The 24858-nt window shown below is 31.3% G+C and overlaps 1 protein-coding gene across 1 annotated transcript; it reads left to right on the forward strand.

Moving 5' to 3' along the window:
- The first annotated feature begins 2862 nt into the window (after positions 1–2862).
- LOC127144181 (L10-interacting MYB domain-containing protein-like) lies at positions 2863–3743 on the forward strand. The gene is made up of 3 exons (XM_051079753.1): positions 2863–3371; positions 3451–3649; positions 3724–3743. Exons 1-3 carry the CDS (start codon positions 3117–3119, stop codon positions 3741–3743), a joined length of 474 nt encoding a protein of 157 aa, XP_050935710.1. The 5' UTR covers positions 2863–3116.
- Positions 3744–24858: the final 21115 nt, after the last annotated feature.

Below are 24858 nucleotides of genomic sequence, written 5' to 3' on the forward strand. Positions count from 1 at the left end.
AAAAAAGACGTTTAGGTGATACATAATTACTAATTTAAGCATGTTAAATATGGACGTTTGCGTTAGAGCAAGTAAGGCAATCTGTTAAAAGAAAATGTTGGATGCTTTGAAAAATTATAAATATGTAATAATTGGTTTTTACATTTAGAAAATGACTTGGAAAAATTTTACAAAAAGATTAAAAAAAAAGGCAATTTGGTGAAATGTAATTACTAATTTAATCACGTTAAATATGGATGTCGTCGTTAGAGAAAGTAAGGCAAACTGTTACACAAAATGTTGAACAACTTCAAAATTAAAGAATATGCAATAATTGGTTTTAACCTTGGAAACCAAAAATTACAAAAAAAAAAAAAAAATCATAACCTTATCCAACATAACCCTTCTCCCAAACACATATTATTATAACCCTACGTACTCACATAACTCTTTCCACAAACACATTGTATCATAACACTATCATATACCTACTTCCATAACCCTTCTCCCAAACACATCTTATCATAAAACTACCTTTTTTTATCCCTTCCTCCAAACACATGTTATAATAAAACTAGTGTTATGATAAACCTAGTTTTATCATAATCCTTACCCTTCCATAACCCAACCCTTCCCCAAACGGCCCCGAGATTGGAGTTTCTTTGGGATGCAAATATTCAAAATTATCTGCTCTCTGTGTCTCAATTTTTATACTCTATGAAAAAAAGAATAAACATTTAATAAATAAAGGGTTATTTTCAATTGTAACAAAATCAACTAAAATATTTACAAAATATAGCAAAATTTTAGATTTCATGAACAAACTATGAATTTTTTTTATATTTTTTAAATTTTAACAATATTTTATAAAAAAATAATTTTCTTTTATTTTTAAAACAGTGACCTTTTAAACTATGTGCTATATAAAAAAAAGACTACGAAAAATAAAAATTAAGGGCCCGTTTGGTAACGTTCCTGTTTCTCGTTTCCTGTTTCTGTTTCTAATTTTTAAGAAACGAATTTGTTTGATAAAGTTTCCTGTTTCTTGTTCTCAAAATAATCAGGAACGTTTCTATTTTATCTGAGAATTTGTGGGAACAAAAAAAACAAGTTTCTCTTGTTTCCTTCCCATCTTTATTTCTTTTTGTTTCTCTTTTCCTCTTCCACTCGTCTTCTCAGTTTCGTCCTTCTCTCCGGCTAGGCATCTCCCTTCTCCGTTTTGTCTTCTCTCCGGCTAGGTGTTCTCTTCGGTTTTGTCTTCTCTCCGGCTAGGTGTTCTCTTCGGTTTTGTCTTCTCTCCGGCTAGGTGTTCTCTTCTCCGACTACATCTTCATTCTCTGGCGAGGCGTTTCTTTTCGAATCTCCGTTCTCCTTCTCCCTTCTCCGGTTCTCTGACTTAAGGTATGTATTTTTTCTCTATTTATTGATTCTCCAACAAGTCAAAATATGGCTCTTTCGATCTCCATTTCCCTTAAAAATAGGGTTTCCATCACCTGCGTATTATTGTAATCTTAAGTTGAAGGGGTAAAAAAAGAGAAAACAGGGGATTTTTTTTATGGGTTTCTTGGATTCTTCTAGAGAAGAGACGGGAAGGGGGGGACAGAGTTCAGAGGTTGGTTTCTGCCAATTCTTCTTCTTCTTCATAAACAGTTTCTCTTGTTTCTTCGTTTCTAACACCATTCATCTTCTTTGAAATCTTCTTCTGAAGGGTTCTGGTAAACACTTCAATCTTATATTCACCCAATTGCAATTATATTACGATTTTTTTTGTCTTTCTTTTGATTCTAATTATCCCCGTCTTCAGTTTTTTTTTCTTTCTTAATTTCATGTTCACAGATTAGAATGAACTTGCCATTAGTTTTTTTCTCTCTTTTTTCTTTTTTTCTTTTATGGGTATCTCAATGTTATAGCTAATTGATATCAATTTCTGGTTTTTCGTCTTGATCAGTCACTCATGGTTTAGAATCTGAAAGTCACGTTAAGCATATTCTTATTCAAGTGTTGGTATGCAGTTTTGAGTGCAAATTTGTTTGTGTATTAATGTTTTGAAGTCTTGTTTTGAATCGTGAAAATCAGTGTTTTTATATATCTTGTTCTGCATTCACTTTTAAGTTGTTGTACGGAGGGAGATTCAGAAGTAGAATAAATAATCTCTTATCGAAGAAAATAATGATCTTGAAAATCTATCGACTCTTATGAGCGATGAATTTGATCTTATATATGCACTTGACAACGCTAAGGAAATATTTTTGACTTTTCTGTGAATTTGTTGTTCTTAGGATTTAGAGTATTAACCATGGCGAGTTGGTTTAGTGGTTAGTAGGCAAAATTAAAATTTATTTGATGGTAAAAACTTATTTCAATAGGTACTCATGTTGTAATTCATGGTAAAAGAAAGCAGAAAACATCAAATTTAATAAAGAACAAACTGTCTTTTTACTGTTTATTCAAATTTAATTTATGAAAGCACTGTAGCTTTTTCCTTATGTTAAGTTATCACTTATCAGTTTGCCATCAAAACAAATTTAATATTTGAGCTGTGGCAGATTGGGGGATGTGCTATTCTGTGGGGTTTGTGGACGTTTGGTGAAAGAAAGAATAGAATCTTTAGGGTAGAGAGATTTTCATTCCATGATGTTTGGTCCCTTGTTAGATTCTCAGTTTTCCTTTGGGCATCAGTGTTTAGACATTTTTGTAACCATACACTATGTGTCATTTTACATGATTGAAGCCCCTTTAATGGGCTGTTTGGAAGAGGGATGAGTCTGTATTGTAGGGATAAGTGACAATTATCTCCTTTCTAATTAATTTGGAAGAGAAGCAATGTCAAAACCAAAAAGGTTCAACCTTTGGTTGTTCAAACTTTGGTTTGTAATGATTTAGTCATTTTTGTTCGAATTTTGCCATAGCCACAAAGGCTAATACAAGATTTTTAATTATGTAGAAAGGATGTGTAAACTATGAACATTCTGTTTGTTTATTTTAATTTTGCCACTAATTTTTGGATTTGTCATTATGTAGAAAGGATGTCACAAAAATCAACTGAATAACTTTGTGTCGATGACGTTGTTGAGATTGATGAATTAAAAGGTGAGGGACCATGGTCAAATAAAAGTGAAACTTTGTTTGTAGACTTAATGGATGAAGAGGTTGCAAAAGGCAATCGACCAACTACAACATTTACAAAGACTAGTTGGAATTATATGAGAAGCCAACTAATTGCTAGTGCAGGATATAATTATTCTCATGATCAATTGAAAAATAAGTTTAACAAATTAAGACAAATGTACAAAGACTTCAAAAAGATATTGAGTGATATGACAGGAAATGGTTGGGATCCATTATTAGGTACCATCAATCTTGAAGAGGAGCAATGGAATGAGCTTTTTAAGGTATAATAGTTGCAGTTTTTTTCAATTTCTAATCATCTTTAGGCGAATAAGAGAGCTAAACAGTTTTCATTTTCTATAGGTGAATAAGAGAGCTAAAAAGTTTAGAAAAAGTGGTTGCCCACATTATGAAAAGCTCGTAAGGATTTTTGGAGATACTACTGCAACAGGTGTAAATGCTTGCCCATCAACAAGACTTATTTCAGATTCTGAAGATGAAAATGAAAATGATGTTGCAAGCAACACAAACGTTGGTGTTGAAGAGAATAATAAAGGAAAAAGCAAAAAACGATTTCGAAGAAAGAAAGACGAATTTGGCAGTTTCTTCTCATCATTCTTAGATGTATATGCGGAGAATGCAAAGAGAAAGAATGACATCCTTGAGAAAAGAATGAACAAATACCGTTTCGTGGAAGAAAAACTAACACAACATGGAATATAATGTGTGTTTGTTCATTTGATATGTTATTCACGTATGTCATGTCTGGTTGGGAAGGATCGGCCAATGATTCTCGTATACTTCAAGAATGTATCAAGAATCCCGAGAATAAATTTCCTATGCCTAAGAGAGGTAAGTAATTATGTGTTTTTCAAAACTTTAATTCCATATTTGAGTTTATGATAATTTTTTATTTGCTTTATTACATGCAGATCAATACTATCTTGTCGACTCAGGATATTCAAATATGCCAGGATTTTTAGCACCATTTCGAGGTCAAAGATATCATTTACGAGATTTTAGAGAAAGGAGACATCGGCCTCGAGGTAGAGAAGAAGTGTTTAATTATCGACATTCTTCACTGCGAAATGTCATCGAACGTTGTTTTGGTGTGCTGAAGGCTCGATTTCCTATTCTTAAGCAAATGCCTCCGTACCCGATCAAGACACAAAAATATATACCGATAGCATGTTGCATAGTTCACAATTATATTAGATTGAATGATCGTCAAGATGATCTTTTCAATGACTTTAGCAATGAATTAATGATCGTTGAAGATACACATAATTTGTCGGCCAATTTGCAGAGTGATATAATTGAATTAGATGTGAGTCGACAGCATCTACGAGAAATGGCCCGAGCGAGAGATGATATTGCGAATCAAATTTGGGCAACATTTGAGGGATAGATACAATTTTATGTTTATGTTATTTCTTTTATTTGTGCACTAGGACATTTTTGTATTAAATGATATAAAGTACTTTTGATAATTTTCATTTTTATGTTTAATGCAGGACATAAATTTTAATTTAATGTTTAATTGAATTACATGTGAATAAAATAAAAATAAATCTTGAAGATGAGCAATCAAATAAAACTATTAAACAATAAATAATAAAAACAGGAAACAAGAAACAGTTACCAAACACATTTTCTGTTTCTGTTTCTTTTTTTAAATAAACAAGAAACAGAAACAGTTATCAAACATGTTCCTGTTTCTTGTTTAAAAGAAAGAAGAAGCAGGGAACAAGAAACAGGAAACAGGAAACAGGAAACAGGGAACAGAAATGCTACCAAACACAACCTAAATGACCAACAAGAGCTTGGTTCTAGTAACAAAAAAAAATTGTGGCTCAACGTTCATTTACATTGTCAAAAATAGAACATTTGATGATTTTTTCTATTAGAAAAGTCCTAAAAAATGACATTTAGTTTTTTAAGGAAAAATTGTCAAAAATAGAACATTTAACAAAATATTTACTCTTCATGAAAAAATCAAATTGTAGTTAATTTTATATTTTAATAGTTTCATTTTTAAAGCATAAATAGTAGGTCAGTTATTCTATTTTTTGAAAAAAAAAAACTCCTTTATTTAAATTATTTTTGCCTTATTAATTTATTATGTATTAATCAAATTTAATACTAAAAACAATTACTTCATGCATGTTGGGTAGGCAAATTGAAAATAAAAGTATAAGACATTTAATTAGGGAGACTTTTTATATATAAAAAAATAGTGAAAATTAGTGGTGTAAGGATAACTCGACAATCTGAATAACTCGAACTACCTAACCTATATTGTAAGGGTTGGATTGGGTCATGGGTTGGAGGTTGAAAACTTCAGTTCAATCAACCCAATTCGAATTAATGATATATGTGTATGAGCAAAATATTTTAGAAAAAAATTAAAATGACATATTTTAAAAAAATTACATATAAAAAGGAATTCCCGATGAACATAACGTTGGAAATAGGATGTACACGACATGTCGGGGATAGTTCTCTCGATGCATGTCCAACGTCAGATAAGGAAACGTCAGGAGATATAATTACCGACGTCATGACATGTGTCGGCATAAGGGACATTAGGATAGTTATTCTCAACGCGGTGAGATGCATTGGCAAAATGTACGTCGGGAGAGTTATTCTCGATGCCTTGTTGGTCATGCGTCGGGAATCCTTCTCCCGAGTGTTTCTTTCGACGTGTGCTCCAACGCAGTAAACGCGTCGGGATATCGTTTTCCGATGTTTTTTGCTTCTTTCGATGTTGCTATGCGTCGGGAGTCCCCCGTCTCTTGTAGTGTTTATATATTTATATTATATTATATTCTTAATTTAGTAAAAAGTAAACTTAGGTCATACCTCAAGCCTCACGTTGTTCACTCAACACAACTTCTGTTGTGCCTCAAGTCTCTCTAACTAACCCTTTCCCTCTCGTCTCGACTTCTCATCGCATGTCGTCGTCGGCATTACCCTCTCCCTCTCGTCTCAGCTTCTCTTCACATGCCTCTCTTTCTCAGTCTTCATCGTTGTAGGCTTCTCATTCCACCATTTCCGATCGTCTCTCCTTCTTAGTCTTAACGTTGTCACCGACGTTTTGTTGAATTTTGTTGAGTGTTGCCTCACTGCGTTGTCGCTGGTGTTCTCTCAGTCTTCTAAGTTCAAAGTCTGAATGTTAGCTCTTAGTCTTCATTGCCGCTAGATGTTGGTTACAACTCGACAACCCAATCCAACCTAACCCTGGTTGGGTTAGGTTGGAAATACTATTCATGTTCTCCGGTTACCAACTAAACCAACCCGAAAATAAGGTTAGGTTGGGATTGTCCTCAAATTCAACCCGTTTATACCCCTAGTAAAAGTATTAATCAATATACCAAAATAACAAAAAAAAAAAAAAAAGGAAAGAAAAGAAATTGAACTTTTAATATGAATACTAGGTTTTTTACAGGTTAATTTTCATAAATGTAACAAAACAAAAATATATTTACAACTCGTGTAACAAAAAACAATAGTCCATGAAGCTGATACAATATTTTCATAAATTTTAGATTTTCCTTTGAATATTGCTGACGATTCATCCCTTCTCTTTCTTCTTATTCTTTGCGATTTATTCATTCTCTTTTTAAGATTTATTTATCTTCTCTTCTAGATTTTCTTTTTCTATTTTAAACAATTCATTTTTCTGTTTAAATCTCCTATTTCATCTCCACCATTTCCACCATTTCCACCATTTTCAGCAAGGTTCTTTGAAGCTACTTCATATTCCTCATATTCAAGAATATCAAGGTTGTCTAAATATCATTTTGACATGATCTAAACGATACCATTGTTAACATGATCATTTACCTTTGTCAATATGATCATTTACCATGGTTAACACAATCGTTTAAATTTAAAGTTTTTTTTCCATCGTTTAAAATGATCTAAACGATCGCTTACCATAGTTAACATGATCGTTTAGCATGGTCAACACGATTGTTTAAATTTGAAGCCTTTTCCCGTCGTTTATAATTATCTAAACAATTGTGTAAACATGATCTAAACGATCCCTTATTATAGTCAACACGATCGTTAGCTTAGTTAACACGATCGTTAGATTTGAAGTTTTTAACGATAATTTAAATTGGACTATACCATCACTTACCACAATTAACATGATCGTTTTTCATGATCAACACAATCGTTTACTATCGTTAATTTTCCATAGCCAACACGACCGTTTAGCATAGTCAATACGATCGTTTAAATTTGAAGTCTTTTTTCCATCGTTAAAAAAGAACTATACGATTGTGTATCATGAGATAAATAATAGTAGATTATTCATTTAGATTGTGTGGTCGATTAATTAATCACGTGTTGACTAGGGTATATTTGGTATTTTTCATTGTGGATCTGTGGGTATTTTTCGTTTTTCATCGGTATTTTTGTTATATTTTTGAAAATAAAACCCCTTTTTCTTATCCTTTTTAATATTTTATATTATAAATCTCAAATTTTAAATTGGACCCGTTAAAAAATGTAACACTATTGTTTTCAAAATTTATATAGCATTCCCTGATGTTAGTAAATATACAAACGTATAACAAAATAGGTAAATTTAAATTAAATAAAATAAAGTAATTGTGTTTTAAACAATTTTCACGGTTCTTGCATCATTAGCAAAAATGATTAACTAAAGTTCATGTAAGTTGAATTTTGAAATTGCAAAAATGGCAAATTCAATCAAATCAGTCAAATTTACTATTGGACTTGAAGTAAAAAGTCAAAACTACCCCTTAATTTTGAAAAATATTTGTGTGAATCTTTTGGGTTTCAACCTCAACTTCATTTGTCTCTCTTTCAAGCTTCTTCTTCTCTTCGACCTCCATTTTTAGGGTTTCTCTTCTTCTCTCCTCCTCTGCAAAAACTTGGGAATATGAGATATCTCTTTTCTTCTCTTGATCTTCTACATCTCAGAAACCATAATTTCTTCAATTTGTTCATACACATTGTTTAATCCGTTCGAACCTGAGATACCCATTCACTACAAGAAAAGTGGTATTCTATCACACTTCATTACAAGAAAAGTTGAGAGGAGAGAAGAAACAATTGTCATAATATGTCAAAATGCGCGTTTTTGGCGAGAAAAGACGTTGTTTTCGGAAATTATTTTTCGTGACAGTTATTTACTGTCATAAAAGGGTTTAGGATTTATTAAAATGAAAAATCCTAAAATTTATTAAAATAGAAAATCCCTAAATTCTCATCCCTCCCATTTGCGCCCGCTGCATTTCTCCCATTTGCGCCCGCTTTCATTCTTAACCTCGTACGTCTTCTTCTTCGTTCGACGACCTACGACTAACGCTCCACCACGGACGGCTGCGCCGATAACTTCTTGCTCTACCACCCAAGCTGCATACCTTCTCGCTCCACCACGAAAACCTTATCCAAAACTAGAACACGCAAACCTTCTAAAAAATGCCAATACTCTTAGAACACGCAGCAGCACCAACAATCAGCCTTCGAACCGGCCTCTCAGATCAACTCCTCTTCCCAACAGTCTCGCGGCAGAGGTACTTTATTTCCTCTTTCACTCCGTGTTTCTTGTTGGTCTCAGATTTCCAATTTACTGTATTTGCAAATTTTGGTTTATGCCGGAGAAAGATGAAGAATATTATTCTGATTGTTGTTGATTATTGTAGACATGAGGCCCCCGAGTTCCATTTTTCCAAAAAATTATGATACCTGCATCAACATTTTTCAAATGATTTTCACGGCAATCATGATTATTTTGGGATTCAGTAATTAATCAATTAAATTAACTAATTAATGAAAAGAACAGCAATGAGTTACACTATGATTAACTAACCCTCTCTATACTCATTCAACCTCATGTTTTAATTTCAACTTTATTTTGGTTTTTACACTTTTACACTATGTTTGGGAACACACCATTTAAGTTAAAGTGAAGAGTATTGTGAAAGACACGCCCATGTTATTAGCAGCAAAGTATGGGGTGGTGGAGATGGTTAGCAGACTTTTCCAACATTTTCAATTGGCGATTCGTGATAGTGACCAAGACAAGAAGAATGTGGTTCTTTTGGCTGCAGAGTAAAGACACGCCCATGTTGTTGTTTGTTTTAGGGATGATATGACTTATAAATTAATGTTGTTTGTTTTGCAATAAAATATGAAATTGCTTGTTAGATCAGACTTTGTAGCTGGTAAATAAAGTTAGCTGCTCAACCCGCTGAAATCTCTTTCATTTTAATAGTCATCTATATTAATTACTCTGTCTGTGTATTGGTATTTATACTCATCTTCTGCACAATATCTCCAATTCATCCTCTATAGTTACTTGTTCCTACAAATTATCCAAGTTGTTCTCCAAATTTCGTTTCAGCTTTGTTGGTCCCTAACCACCACCCTATTGTCATCATTATCATCACCTTTTTTTTCTTTGCAGCAAGGAATATGGAGCTTCCAATAAATGCCAAGTTAAGATTTAGCATATCCTTGTAAAACATTTCACAACCAATGTCGCTGGCAGTAATGTATTTTGTATTGTAAACAATTTGGACTTTGTATATGTATTTAGCATTGTAAAAATTTGATGATGGATGAAACACTCATTTTTGCGTTTTATCTTGTTTCTTTTTCCTTCTTTGATCAAATGTAAGTTAGTACCTCCAAGCTAATCTTGTCTTTATGAATTTTCTTAAACTCTATAACCTACGTTAATTCCTCTTTCTTTGGTTTGATTTTTCTTTGATAAGCTGGTTCTCACTATCCATTTTACAAAATGGTTTTATCAAAATTTTGGTGAAGGTTTGCGAGCGGAAAACCAAGTATGGAGGGGTTCCTCTACTTCAGCCTTAATTATAAGGTTGTTTACTTTACTTTTTGTTTTGTTAATGTAACTTCTCTTATCAAAGAAAGAAAGAAAGAAAGAAAAATGGTGCCTTGTGGTCTAGCAAGATGTTGCCCATGGTTCTTACATGAAGTACATCTATATTACTTGAAGTTTGCATGTACAAATATTTAATGTTGTGTGCATTCACTTTAGTTCACACATTGACTGTTTATTGTGGCCTGAGATTTGTTTTTCGAAAGGATATTGTAGTTATAGTTTGGATTTGTAGTAGTAGCTTGTTTCATTGTGATCGAATGAGTTTTTAGGCTATTGTCAAGGTAAAAGAACATCTCTTTTGAGCATGAAGAATGATTTTTACTATGTATTATACGTTAATAAAGATTTGTTTGTACTATGTACTATGTATTATATTATGAAGAAAGTTCATTTTTCTGCTTATTAAGAAGGTGGAATCTGTTTGGCACGAACTTAATAAATGTCGACTAAGGTTTTGGGTTGCTATATCTAATTTGCTCATTACCAGGGATATAGAGTGGGCAAATCTGGTTTTTGGGCTTGAGCAGGTAACTCTTTTTCATCACCTGTTTTCTCCTGGTTAGTTATTCATGTGCAGATTTTTATGTCACGCTGTTTATTGTGTCAAATTATTTAGTATACCTTGAAATTTTTTGTGGAAGTGTTAAGAACTTGAATGCTTGCTTCTCTTTGATTGATGTTCTCTTTCAAAACTATGATGATCGTGCAAAACATTTCTAACTTGTAATTATATTATTCTATATTTGAATGTATCCAATAATAGATGCTTGAAATTCAATCAATGCTTAAAACCATAGTTTTTATCTCAGGTTGAGACAGTGGAACAATTTGGTGTTGTAGTCCTTATTTTTGCTCGAGGACTGGAGTTTTCTTTGACAAAGGTACACTTTTTAATTGGCGGTTTTATTTCTTTACTCAACGAATGTGTTAAATTTTTCCTTATGTATTAAATGCCTACACTTATAGATAATTTTCTCTCAAGTTAAAAGTTGAGGGAGTTGTAACTGTTTTTGTACATTAGTTATTGGTTTTCATATTGAGATAAACTTAGGGAAAAATATTGTGTGGCACTCAAATTTTCATCTCTACCTTCTATACAAGCTCGTAGTTATGCAAAGCCCAATTATTTGCCTATTGAGGTATGTTCTTGTACTCATAAAGTTAATATTGGTTTCTATTGTAGTTCAAAACTCTCTATTGTAGATTATAGCCGCTTGATAATTGTTATGTAAGTGACGTCTGTGAGTTTGCCAATTTTATTTTGAATTCTTGAATTGTTTGCTTACTTTGTAGGAGAATTCTTAAGAAATCTGAGGTAATGAGTAAATGTTTTCGCATTAATTATTTATATTTAACTTGTCTTTCAATCTTATGAATGATAATATACCTTTCTATGTTAATTTGTTTATGGTGTATGGGGTTATAGAGATTGTGATGATGAAGGAAAATTTTTCAAAATGGTTGCTTGTTGAAGATATGTCAAGCCATGGAATTTATTTTTGTCAGTATTGTCATTTTCAGTTTGTCTAAGCAACCTCTTACGCAAAACTTTAATTTCTTCTAATTCTCATTGAATTTATCTTCTCTTATAATCGTTGTCGTTTTCATATGTAAAGTAATAGGCAGGTATGGTAAATGCCATAATCTAGTTTAGGACATAATGTATAACTGAATTTTATGAATTTGTTATGAAACTATCATTTGCTTATCTGATTTTTATATGATGTTGTATGTCACATCTTTCGTCTTTGTATTCTCTTATGTTGTAACTAAATTTTCTCTTTGTTTCACTTTTTAGGCTATCAGTTCCACTGAGTTAAGAAAGGTGACATATTTTTGGCAGATGTAAGCACTCAGCTAGAGAACAACAATATCACAACTGATGTAAAAGTTGACACACACTCCAATGTATGTCTAAATGACTAAACATATAATAAGGTTTCCATATGTTTTGAAAATATAGTTTCACTGAATAAGTTTGTATTTTGAAATGCTCCAAGTGTTGCTGGTGAAAGTCTTCTTAAAATGAGGTGTTCACGACTCTTGTGGTTAATTTATTAGAATAAGATAGACTATATATAAAAAATATAAGCTATCAATCTATCGTGCAACACTAATTATCAAACAATTTATACTCGTATGGGCACAGATTGATCTTCAGGTTGAACTCCAATATCAACATGAATATGCTGGAATAAGCACTTGCATTGGTCCGACTGCCAACCCCATTGTTAACTTCGCTGGTGTTATTGGAAATGAGAAACTCTCACTTGGAATAGATTTGTCATTTGACACTGCTTCAGGAAACATTACTAAATTGAATGCAGGCTTGAGTTGCACTCACTCTAACCTTATTGCGGCACTTACCTTGTAAGGAAGCAAACTCTTCCTTTTTACTTCTTTTTTCATACCTTTGTTTATTTATGAGAATTTGACTTTCAGACCTTTCTTAAAGTGTGTATGTGCTCTATGTTGTTGAAGTGTGTTGTTTATCATGAAGTGAATGTGATGTGTTTATGTGGGTGAATATGTTGTCTTTGTTGAATCATTTTTTTTCTTTTCTTATCTTATTAGGTTTTGTTGAATCCATTGGAGCAATGAAGCCATATTTACGCCAATTCATTGATGTATAGGTTTTTTTTATAGGTTTGGTAGGAAATTTTTTTTGTTTAAATGTAGTTATTTAAATAGTTTGTTCGTACCAAAACACATTTGTATCAACAATTAAAGTAATATTACAAAGTGTGTTGGGCCTATAAAAGCGTTCACTGTTTTTCCATATGTGATTGTATTAGTTTGTAATGGTATGCATAATGGCAGGGCAACAAGAAATACAAGATTCAATAAGAAAGAGGGCTGTAAAATGATGACAGTTAAAAAGTGTCATAAATGATAAATAATGACATTTAATATCTGTCATAGAATATTAACAATGACGGCTATCCTCCGTCATAAAAAATAAACTATGACAGTTATAAGCTGTCATAAAATATAAACAATGATAATTATTAACTGTCATCGAAAATAAATAATGACAGTTACACTCTGTCATAAAATGTAAATTGTGATAGTTATTAATTGTCATCGTAACTAAATAATGACAGTTATAATCTGTCATAAAATGTTTCATTCGTGACATTTATTTTATGTCATGAAAAACCACTTTTCGTGACAGTTTTTAACAACTGTCATGAAATACTTTCCATGACTGCCGCATCAATGACTCTAAAAAACTGTCACGAAAGCTTTTAATGACAGCATTTAACTGTCATCGTAGGTCATTTTTCTACTAGTGATTTGAAATTAGTGTGTAGTTGGAGTAAAAAAAATATGAAGACTAATTGATTCCAAATTGATTTCTATCGATTACATTTTGGTTTTCATTTGAGTATTTAGTTGGAGTAATTTATCAAGAATAAGTAATCGGCTTGTTGTTTTTGTTTCTATTTGTTATCTCATTTTGTTCTTTCAAAATCTATATTTGTTATCCCAATTTATACAGTTATTTGATTTTCTAACTGATATTTATTCCCAATTTATACAGTTATTTAATTTTCTAACTGATATTATTCTTTGATTATTATATGATTGTCATCTGATTCCTATTTATCGTTTTAAATTTGAGTAGCATGTGTGATGATTTTTGTATATCAGTTGTTTATTAGTCGAATACCATATGATTTCATCAATATCTTTGTGAAAGCCCTTTGGATGTCTTCCAATTACTATACAATTTGCATGATTTTATTATTTGTGTTTATTGTATCTATTGCGAAAATAGAAAGATGAATGAAAAAGTAAAAAGCAAAAAACGATCAATAAAATTTGAAAAAGTTGAATGTTGAACCAAAAAATCAAGTAAAAGAAAAAGACTAATGAAAGCTCTAAAATAAGTAGAATGCCTATCATTAACTTGCATTTTACTTCATTTTATTTCCTGTTTATTAACTTAGTGTAAATATACTCTAACAGAACATACCATCACATGCAATAAAGGTTCATTATTACTTAAAAATAGATATAATTGAAACATAGGTTAAGAATTTGAATTCAAACCAAATAGATATATTTAAAAGATGCTCATTTTTTGGATTTTAGATGAAGAATTTTGAAGGACAATTACTAGTTCATCTTATAGAACGGTTGAGTGTAAAAGATAGCATAAATTAACAATTAGTGTTTTATCGTGAAGGGTTAAGGTTAAATTACGATGCAAGAATTCAATTTGATCACGGGTCTTCGTTGTACCCTATTTCCAAAATCTTTAGAATTGACCAATGAACCGCGTAAACATGTTTAATGAGAGATGGAATCTTTAAAACTCTATAAAAGCTTTCCTTACGGTACCTTTACAAGATGATGAGACAGTTGGGAAACCTGTAAACTTACACATCTTAAAATGTTTTTTTCATTGCAAACAAATGCAAAATATTTTGGATTGGAAAGAAGTTGAGATGATTGAAGACGATAAAACGCTGCATAGTTTTTCATGGGGTAGGTTAGTCTTTTAATCTAACAATAGAATTTTTTAAAAGAGATGCACAATCGAAAGGTGCAAACTACATATTACAAGGTTTCCCACAAGCTTTGTTATTTTGTAATCAATTACTTACGATGAAGCTTCGTGATATCTCAACTAGTTTTTTTTTTCCTTCAGCCTATTTAGTCAAAGTACTCTTCAAAGAGAATGAAGATTTACTTCTTCATAAAACCACTCTTGGAGTAACTCTGGAATCACATCCAAGAGTAAAGCAACAGGTAAATTCCTATCATTTTTTAACACTAAATTCAAAGACTCGAAATATTTTTTGTCATCATTTGATTTCTTCTTTGCTTAGAGTATGCACCAACCCATCTCTCAAACCTAACATTCCTAAGATATTCTCTAATCGATGGGTTACATTGACTCCACCCATCTCTTTTTCAATTCAAGATCATCTATTGTATAAGATTTTGGACATTGGTGAAAAAGTTTGTCTATCATAGTATTTTTGAACGAAATCTTGAAATTGCTTAAAAGATGTTTAATACAAACATAATATTCAGTCAATGGAAACACATTTATAAAAGATTTTACAATGCTTATATGCCTATTAGAAACTAGGACTAATCATTCTCGAGCTAAACAAACCTTTAACTTCTAAAAAAACCACGTTTAAGAGGCATCAATTTTTGAATTTACTATATCAAAAGCAAGAGGAAAAAGTTTACTATTATCGTCCACCGTGGAGCCAATCAATTTACATTCCAGTAAATTTACACTTTAAAAATGTCTAACCTTCGATTGATGGCCCCTATAGCCATTAAGCAAAATTTAAAATGACCATTTGAATGACTTCATATTCAATAAATTTCCCTACAAAAAAGAGAAAAAATAAAGAAACTTACGAGTTGTTTATTGATTACTAATAGATTACTTACTTATTACTACAAAATTGATATGAAAATAACAGACCTAGATTTATTTCTTTCAACCTCAAAAACAATTTAAGAATCAAGTCATAAAAATCATTGTCATCATTTTTCAACAACTTCATAATGGATTCCCTTGCCCTCCAAGTTTCTGACACTTACCCAATATTTCATTAGAATATGATATACAATATTATTTGGTGTTGAATGCTTATAGCTATATCTAAAACTTTCAATTATATAATCACTATTAAATAGTGAAGATGTTTGCTTGTGAGAAGAACTAACCATCATAAAGCAATTATGCTCACTAATATACTTTCGAATCATCTACAATTCACTGCATTTATAATGTGATGCCCTAGCAAACCACATTGACAATCATCTTGAATACATTCCAACTCAATAAATTTTGAATTTGACCTTATATGTAATATGCCTCGAGTTTAGGAGGGAGACATGAATGAACCAATATCACATTTGAATTAGAGGGATCTTGAGGGCATGAAAGAAAAGTTAAGAAAGACTTAAAGAATTAAAAGTTACTACCTATACCAAAAAGATGCACTAAAATGGTGTACCTTCCTTTTCAGTGGCTTGATCATAAGAACTCCAAAGTTAAACATGCTTAGCTCGGAATAATTCTATATTGGGTGACCTCTTGGGAATATTCCTAGGATGCATGTGAGTGAGAACAAAGCATATTGAAAGGATTCGTGTTGTTTTGTGGGGACGACCTTCACTCTAATAAGCCTTTAAGACACGTAATGATGATGTTGTCAGGTCGCAGAGGAATGTCGATGATCAAAGACATATTGTCAACATGAAAATCTTTAAAAACTTCTAGTTCACCTCCAAAATCAGACTCGGTTACAAAAGAAAAAGAAGAAACTAAAACCTCTAAAAGTGTATTCACAAGGACAACTAAAGGATATTTCGTTAAAAACCAAAATATATCTCTATCTTCAAGAATCTTAACAATATGTTGAACCCCAACATTCCATAAATTCAATAAAATTGAAAGTTCAATAGGTGAATTAAGTTGAAGTTCATTTTGTTTCAATTTACAAAAGTCTCAAAAGTCATCACTTCTTCCACCAAAACACCAATAGTTTGACAACATATGTAACATTAATGATCATTCCATTGATCATCGTAGAAAACAACTATTAGAAGTTTTAACTATAATTAACTACAAAATGATGCAAAAATTTTAAAATTCAAATTAAATTATACCCCAAATAGTAATCCAATAACAATTACATGACAATCATATAGAAATCAGATAGGAATTAGATGCCATTTAGATAAAAATCAAATTCCAATGAGATAGGAAATTAGATGTCAATCAAAATTGAAACCCTTACACTTATTTCCAATAGAAACCTTTACTATCAATTGAAATCAGTCTACAAAGTACAAAGTACAAACCAAACCACAAATATTTAACGAACATTGAAGAATAAATTTAGCTTAACAACAAAAAGAATGATCACAACCAAACAAAAAATAGCTGTATCATACAAAATATTGAAACTTGGAAATCAGATGCTAATCAAATAGAAATCAGATGCCAATGAAATTCAAACCCTTACTCAAAATTGAAATCAGTGAGAAAACAAAATTTTTCTTTATCATACATTGAAAAAGAACAATGCAAGTTACAGGAACAAAATATTTAACGAACATTGAAAAGGGCCCTCAAAAGTGTAGAGAAAATGGAAGTAGAACTAAAAAGAATAAAAAGGAAGAAGATGGTGATCTTCTTACACCCGTCCGAAAAGGAAAGGAGGGTAACTTTGTAGTTTTCAAAATAATTAACATATAAAGGGCTGGAAGTCACAAATTAATGAAATTAGTGACAAATATTGGCTATACAAAAAATGAAGTGACTCGACCTCTGTTTTTCTAAATAATTTCAACATTTCATGCACTTTTCCCAATTTTTATATGGATATTAGATCTAACATATACTGCAAAACATTGACCTCAGTCATTTGATTTTTTTCTTATGCTATCGATCTCGAAGCTGAAAGTTGAATTTCTTCCATGTATTTTTCGTATTTTTTCTTACCTCAAATGTCTCATATTATAAAATAAATAAATAAATAAATAAATAAATAAACTGGAGTGATTTAAATTTATTAATTTGGTTGAAATGGTGGCTTTATATATTTTATTAAAGCAGCAGAGAGAGAGTAACATGTAAATGAGTTGTTATATATTATAAGTTATTGTTATTCCAGATTTTAATAAATTAATGTCCATGCTTACACTCACCAATTAACTTTAATTTTTAAAACGTTTAAAGATATTGACATGACTGAATTATTGATAAAATAATTAATAATTCTTCAAATTGAGCCATTAAACCATAGATAATTCATATTATATTATAATATCCAAAATAATGGTATGTTTTAGGATTGCAACAAGAAGATTTTTCAAGTCAACAAAATGTTTAACTTCTTCTAATTAAGTAAATATTTAACTGCTAATCATGGGACGACTTTTGTTCAATTACTTTTTTATATTGATTTTTTAAAAAGCTAATTCGGCACTTTATCTAATAATACACTACACACTAATATTATAATTAGAGAAAATAAAATAATAAATAATCCTATATGCAACAAATTTGTCCTTTTTCATCTTGTATAATAATATCATATCAAAACCTATTAACAAAACAATTATTTTAAATTATTTATTATTAATATTAGAGAAATTGCTTTGTATGATAAAAGAATTTAGAAAAAAATAGTACATAGCACCTCATTTTTTATATTGCGAACATAATAAATATGACAAGTAATTAATGATATTTTCGGAGGGCTATGAAAGGGAGGGTTATCTACTTTTAAATTTATTACTTTTGTAATTTAAAAAATGTAGTAACATGGGCTCTATTATCTAATTTTTTCTTTTTTTGCAAACGCCCCTTAATATTATATTCATAGTCATCCACTTATTGTTGAAATTAATATATTATTAATTAATTTATAAACATATCTTAAGTTTAAAAAATTATATAAAACTAGAATCTTAATAAATGTACCAAAATAAATCACCATCAATATGCGATGAACCGTGCTATCTAATAAACATAAATAGTAGCTTATGTGTTATTATATTGTCATTTAAAATTATCTTTTATTATATTTATAAATATTTTCAACAATTATGTCATTTAAAATTAATTTTATTTAAATCCATGCATGTAAATAAAATGGATGTTTCAAATATAGCAGAATGAATAAAAATATTTACAAAATATAACAAAAATTTAGAATCTATCAATAATAGACAATGAAATATAAGATTCTAAAAGCTTACTATATTTTATAAATGTTTTGGCACTTACAACAGCGAACTCATGGTACGAAGCGACATCTAAATTGATGTACAAAATTGGTTAGACAGAGAAAATAGCCAATAGAATATTTCTCAATGACAATTTGTGGCGAAAAGACAACGACACGACTAGGGTGGAGGTGATGATCATAGTAAGGCTACAATAACGAAGATCGAGCATTTGAGTTGCAGAGGCAAGTGGCATATATGTCTTGTGTATCACGAAGGAAGAGAGAGATGTTGCTAAGGGTGTTAAAAAAAAACGGTAAACCGACCAACCCGAATTACCCAACCCAAACCGTAAGGGGTTGGGTTGGGTTAAATTTTGTTTTGGATTAGGTTGGGTTAGGAAATTGAAAAGAAAAAATGGGCCATGTTACCGGGTTGGACAATTAAGGGTCGGGTTGACCCAACCCGACCTGGTGATATATCTATATATAAACCATAGCCCGATTGTTTAGATTTGAAGCATTTTTCTCATATTTAAAAAGAATTACATGATCGTGTAACGATGATCTAAACGATCATGTACCATAGTCAATACGATCATTTAGATTTGAAGCATTTCTTCTATCTTTAAAAAGAATTACACGATCGTATAACAATGATCTAAACAATCGCGTACGATAGCCAACCAATCATATAGGGTGGTCAACACGATCGCTTAGGTTGACTTTTGTATATTGAATCCATAGGGTTTAATTTTTGCCAGCTCGATACTTTGAGTTGGTCTGTATTTTTCCTCTAATCCGGCCTAACCTAGCTTATATACACCTCTAAATATTGCAAGTGTTGTTATTCAACTTGCTCATTTTTTTTATTACAAATCTACCCCTCCCTTTGTGTGGGAGTTAATTTGAAAAAATAATATTTAATTTAGAAAGGTTGATTGTAACCCTTTTAAAACTACAAATTGAAAGTTAAGGGGTGTGATTATAATCCATCCCATAGTTTAGTGGGTATTTTATGCGATTCTTTCTAAATTTTATTTGGAGAACTTTTTTTATTTTTAAAAAGTATAATTTTGAATGGGGGAAGTTATGTATGGGAAGAAATAATTAAGAACGCAAGTAAAGAAAGTTACAAGGTAGGCTCAATGAATTATTTGAAAATTTTCCCAATTCAATGAATTTGAAAAATAAACCTAGGCCCGATGAAGACCTAAAATCTTAGATAATAATGCCTGAGGTTGATGATTAAATACATACATACATATATATATATATATATATATTGATAGAAGTTGGATGATAAGAAATATATGTTTGAGATACCATTCAAATTGTCTTTTTAGAAATTGTTTTCAAATTCTATCATTCAAATAAAGCAAATTCTAAAAATCACAACGTTGAAGGTATTTAGAAATTTTACTATATTTTTTAAATGATTTTGTTATTTTGTTATTTTTTAAATTAACAATTTTATAAAAATATATTTTTTTACGACTGTTTTACTTGTAAAATATTTTTACTTTATAATGTAAACTATATTTTCATTTACTATAAATCATATCATATATATATATATATATATATATATATATGATAAAAACGATAAACTTGTTTTTATGGTCAATATAGAAATATAATCTTAAAAATCTTCATTATTAGTAAAAAGACTTGCTAAATTTACAAATGTTTAGAGTTAGTTTGGTTCATGTATAAATAAGTATATGATTGTTTTGTAATGATAGAAACATAATATTTTGGTTATGTATTTTTAATTGGTCAATTTTATTTTTATATAATTTACCTTAACATTAAAGACTTAGATGTTTTACTAATTATCTTTTATCATATGCTTTAATTTTACAATTTTTATAAATAAAAGCTTTCAAAATTTTTTAGAAATGAATATTGTTCACACGTGATTTTCGGATAAATTTGATTTATGGAGTTGAACTTGTGTTGATGTTGTATTTATATTGATTTGATGCGATGTGGTTCGATCTCTAGATTTTGATCATTTTATTCTCTTTTAGTTGGATGCTTACGCTTGATTTGAGAATGTGAAACATATGATGTTCTTGAAGTTGTAGTATTTGAGTCTTGGAATAAAGCTTGTATCTTTGAGTTGGGGAGCTTTTGGGAGAATTCTCTTTAAGCCTTCTCGTATAAAAAATTTCCAAACACTGCAAATCAAAAGAACTCATCTATTTATAAAGTTATCTGGTTGGTCTTTATGGATTTGAGTTTAGTTGATCTATGGACCAGACCCATGACACAACCATATGGGTTTGGGTCATATTTAATCTTTTGGCTAAATTAAGCTTATTTTTGGGCTCAATTGAATTTTAGTCTAACTAAGTAATATTTAATTGAACGAAAATAATTAATTTGATGCAAGTGTATAATAAAGACACGTGGTATCATCAAAATTGGTCAATTTATGTATTTAATTTTAATTTGTGACACATGTCCATTAATTCCGAATGCAATTGTTTTAGTAAATGACGTGTCAATTTGTGATTGGTTCCAAAAAATTTTATTCAACAAATGCCCCAAGATTTATGCACGTAGATGGGTGGGTGAATCTCGAAAAGGATAAATTTGAAGTCCAAATATGAGCATTTTTTTGCTCAATTTGACATATCAAATTAACCAAACCATAAATTTAGTACCTAAGTTTGATTTAAATTTGAAATAAGATTAGAATCCTTGAATTGGAAAAAGTTCAAGGTTTTATTAGTAGCTTACTTGATTTGAAGATAAAAATTTAAATTTATTATTATTATTTTGAATAAAATTTGGAACTAACTGCATTTTAATTTTTGATATAAGGATGGGGTTTCTACCATACCCTAATTTTTCTTAGGGGTGCACAAGCATTTGAAATCACCAATTTTAATTTTAACGTGGCCAATTTTAATTTCGAGATAAATAGGAGACCTCAATCTTATAATAAAGTTAGATTTATGGCTCCAATTTAAATTTGAGATAAAAATAGAGGTCATATTGCAAGTTAATTTGACATGGATTTTGAAGCTAAATTTTAATTTTAAAATTAAGAGTAAAATCTAAAATTTAAAATATTTAAATATGCTTATTTATCCCAAAAATTAAAATTCGAGATTTTATTCCAAAATAAAATGATATAAGATAATCGAATTTTAATTTTATTTTAAAAATATTAAAATATGTTTAAATATCTCAAAAGTGAAATTTGAAATTTGATTCTAAAATAAAATAACGTAAGATAATTGAATTAATTTTTTTAATAAAATAAAATAAAATATTAAAATATGTTTAAATATCTCAAAAGTCAAATCCGAGATTTTATTTCAAAATAAAATAACATAAGATAATTGAATTTTAATTTTATTTTATTATAAAAATATTTAAAATTATTCCAAATTCTATTAGGAACTGAACTTGTTGACCTATAAATAGACACATACCTTGATCTCTTTCCTTATCAAGTAGAACAAAGGCATAAGAGAGAAAAAAAATATTCGTTTTCTCCCTTTCTTTCTTTTTTCTTTTTTCTTTTTTCTTTTTTTTCTTTTTTTCTCTCTCTATTTTTTTTAACTTTTAACTTTTCATCCTTTTTTATTTTTCTCTTTTTATAAGAACTCAAGTTGTCGTGTCTCTGTTTGCTTCCAAATGCGTCTTTAAAATGTGAGAATTTTTTCTTCTTTCATTTTTTTTATTTTTCTTCTTCTTGTTTTTTCTTTTCTTGCAATCGTTTGTAGAAGTGACTTTGCCGTCAGTGATCTTACTTCTATTAGGGAACGATCAGAAATTTGTCATCAGACCCATCGCCCTAGTAGGAACAATTGGACATCTTCATTGTGCTTCACCATCAGTGATCTAACTTCTATTGAGGGACGGTCATACATCTGCCGTCAAATCCACCGCCCTAGTAGGAGCAATTGGACATCTTCATTGTGCTTCACCGTCAGCGATCCAACTTCTATTGAGGTACGATTGTACATTTTTCGTCAAATCCATCGATCTAGTAGGAGCAATTGGACATCTTCATTGTGCTTCACCGTTAGCGATCCAATTTCTATTGTGGGATAATCGTACATTTGCCATTAGATCCACTGCCCTAGTAGGAGTAATTGGACATCTTTGTCGTAGTTTATCGTCAGCAATCCAACTTCTACAAAGGGATGATCAGACATTTGCCTCCAGATCCACCGCCCTAATAGGAGCAATTGGACATCTTCGTCGTGCTTCGCCATCATTGATCCAACTTCTACTGGGAGACGATTGGGCATTTTCCGTTAGATCTATCGCTCTAATAGGAGCGATGGACATCTTCGTCGTGCTTCGCCGTCAGCGATCCAAGTTCTATTCGAAGACGATCGGGCATTTGCCGTCAGATCCATCGCCTTAGTAGGAGCGATTGAAAATATTCGTTGTGCTTCACCATCAGTGATCCAACTTCTACTGGGGACAATCAGACATTTTCTGTTAGATCCACCGTCCTAGTAGAACCAATCAGACATCTTTGTCATGCTTCGTCGTTAACGATCCAACTTCTATTGGGGTACGTTCAGACATTTCTCGTCATTCTAGTGCCTTGGTAGGAGCGATCAGGCATCTTCGTCGTATTTTGCCATCAGTGATCCAACTTCTACTGGGAGACGATTGGGCATTTGCCGTCAAATTCATCGTCCTAGTAGGAGCGATCAGATATCTTTGTTATGCTTTGCCGTTAGTGATCCAACTTCTATTGAGGGCGATTGGGCATTTACTGTTAGATCCGTCGTCTTAGTAGGAGCGATTGGACACCTTCGTCGTGTTTCACTGTCAGCGATCCAACTTCTATTGGGGGATGATCGAACATTTGCCCTCAGATCCACTACCCTAGTAAGAGAGATCAGACATCTTCGATATATATTTTATTATTATTATTATTTTTTGACCTTCGTTTCTTTTATGTTGGAATTCTACTTTTCACCATGGTGCACTTCACTGAGTATGCTGATTGGACCGAAAGGTGTTTTATTATCCTAAAGGATGAAAATCAATCGTTGGAGAGTGGAGTCATTCTCCCTCTGAGAGAAAGGGCATTTGAGAATATCACGGACTCTCAAATACCCGGTGAGACAATTTCATTCTTTTGCCTAAATGGTCTAAGGAACGGTCTGTAAATCCAAATTCATCTTTACATCTTGGTTCCTCGAATTCTCAATCCATAACAAGGCTCCAAGTGAAAATCCAGAATCGACATTGGGTCGTCGAATTATAAGCGACCCAACATTTCGTTGGGGCACTGTGCTCAAAATCCATGGAGAATTTTACTATATTTCTCATTATTGGGAATGGTTAGAGCTTGTCGTTGCTAAAAATATGGCAGTACTAAAGAGAGCTCGTGTATTTGATGCTGTGATGACCTCCCTATACACATATGATCGTAATAGCTACATTGTTCAGGCTTTCTGTGAGGTGCGGTGTCCTTCAATGAACACCATTCACATCTCGGCTGGTGAGATGTCCATCTCGTTATGGGACTTATGGATGTTAGGAGGACTCCATATTAAATGTAGATTTCATGAAGAAAACATTCCCTGCTATCAAGACTTATTAGGATCATCTAACATATGTCCAAAAAATTGTGAGCATTTATTTGCAGCTTATTATCACATTACCTCTTAATGCATGGATCACTCTCAAATCCCTATGAGCGAATGAGTCACTTTCTTGGGTTATGCAAACTGCAGTAAAATATCTGAAGCCACTAGTTCGAAAGCCAAAAAAAAACTTATCTTCCTCGCTCAACACATAATCCAGATGAAATTTCCATTAGACGTCCTGACTGGTTTGAAGCTGGACTCAATCTATTCCTTGATTTAGGTGTCACAGAAGAACATGAAGACAAAACCTATCTAGCGGCATTTCTCTATTGCTAGCTATGTGTGTTTGTATTTCCTGACAAAAAACTTTTTCTTCGTCCAGAGGTCTTTAAAGTTACTAGCCTTATGGCGTAAGGCTACACCTTTAACCTTGTTATCCCTGTTCTAGCCAATATTTATAGTGACCTACACCAGATTCATGATTCTACTTTCTCACTTAGTCATTTCAATGCATGTTTTCCTCTTCACTATGTCTATGGGTGGTTTGTTCTTTACTTCAACACTCATTATAAGGCCTCTACGAGTCTTAGGG

The sequence above is a fragment of the Cucumis melo genome, chromosome 12 (genome assembly GCF_025177605.1).
Source record: "Cucumis melo cultivar AY chromosome 12, USDA_Cmelo_AY_1.0, whole genome shotgun sequence".
Taxonomy (NCBI): domain Eukaryota; kingdom Viridiplantae; phylum Streptophyta; class Magnoliopsida; order Cucurbitales; family Cucurbitaceae; genus Cucumis; species Cucumis melo.

Excerpts from the sequence above, each read along its gene's own strand:
- LOC127144181 (XM_051079753.1), top strand. The coding sequence starts at position 3,117 with ATGGATGAAGAGGTTGCAAAAGGCAATCGACCAACTACAACATTTACA. Across the intron at positions 3,372-3,450 it reads AATGGAATGAGCTTTTTAAG|GTGAATAAGAGAGCTAAAAA; the intron begins GTATAATAGTTG and ends CATTTTCTATAG. Across the intron at positions 3,650-3,723 it reads AGAGAATAATAAAGGAAAAA|AATGCAAAGAGAAAGAATGA; the intron begins GCAAAAAACGAT and ends GTATATGCGGAG.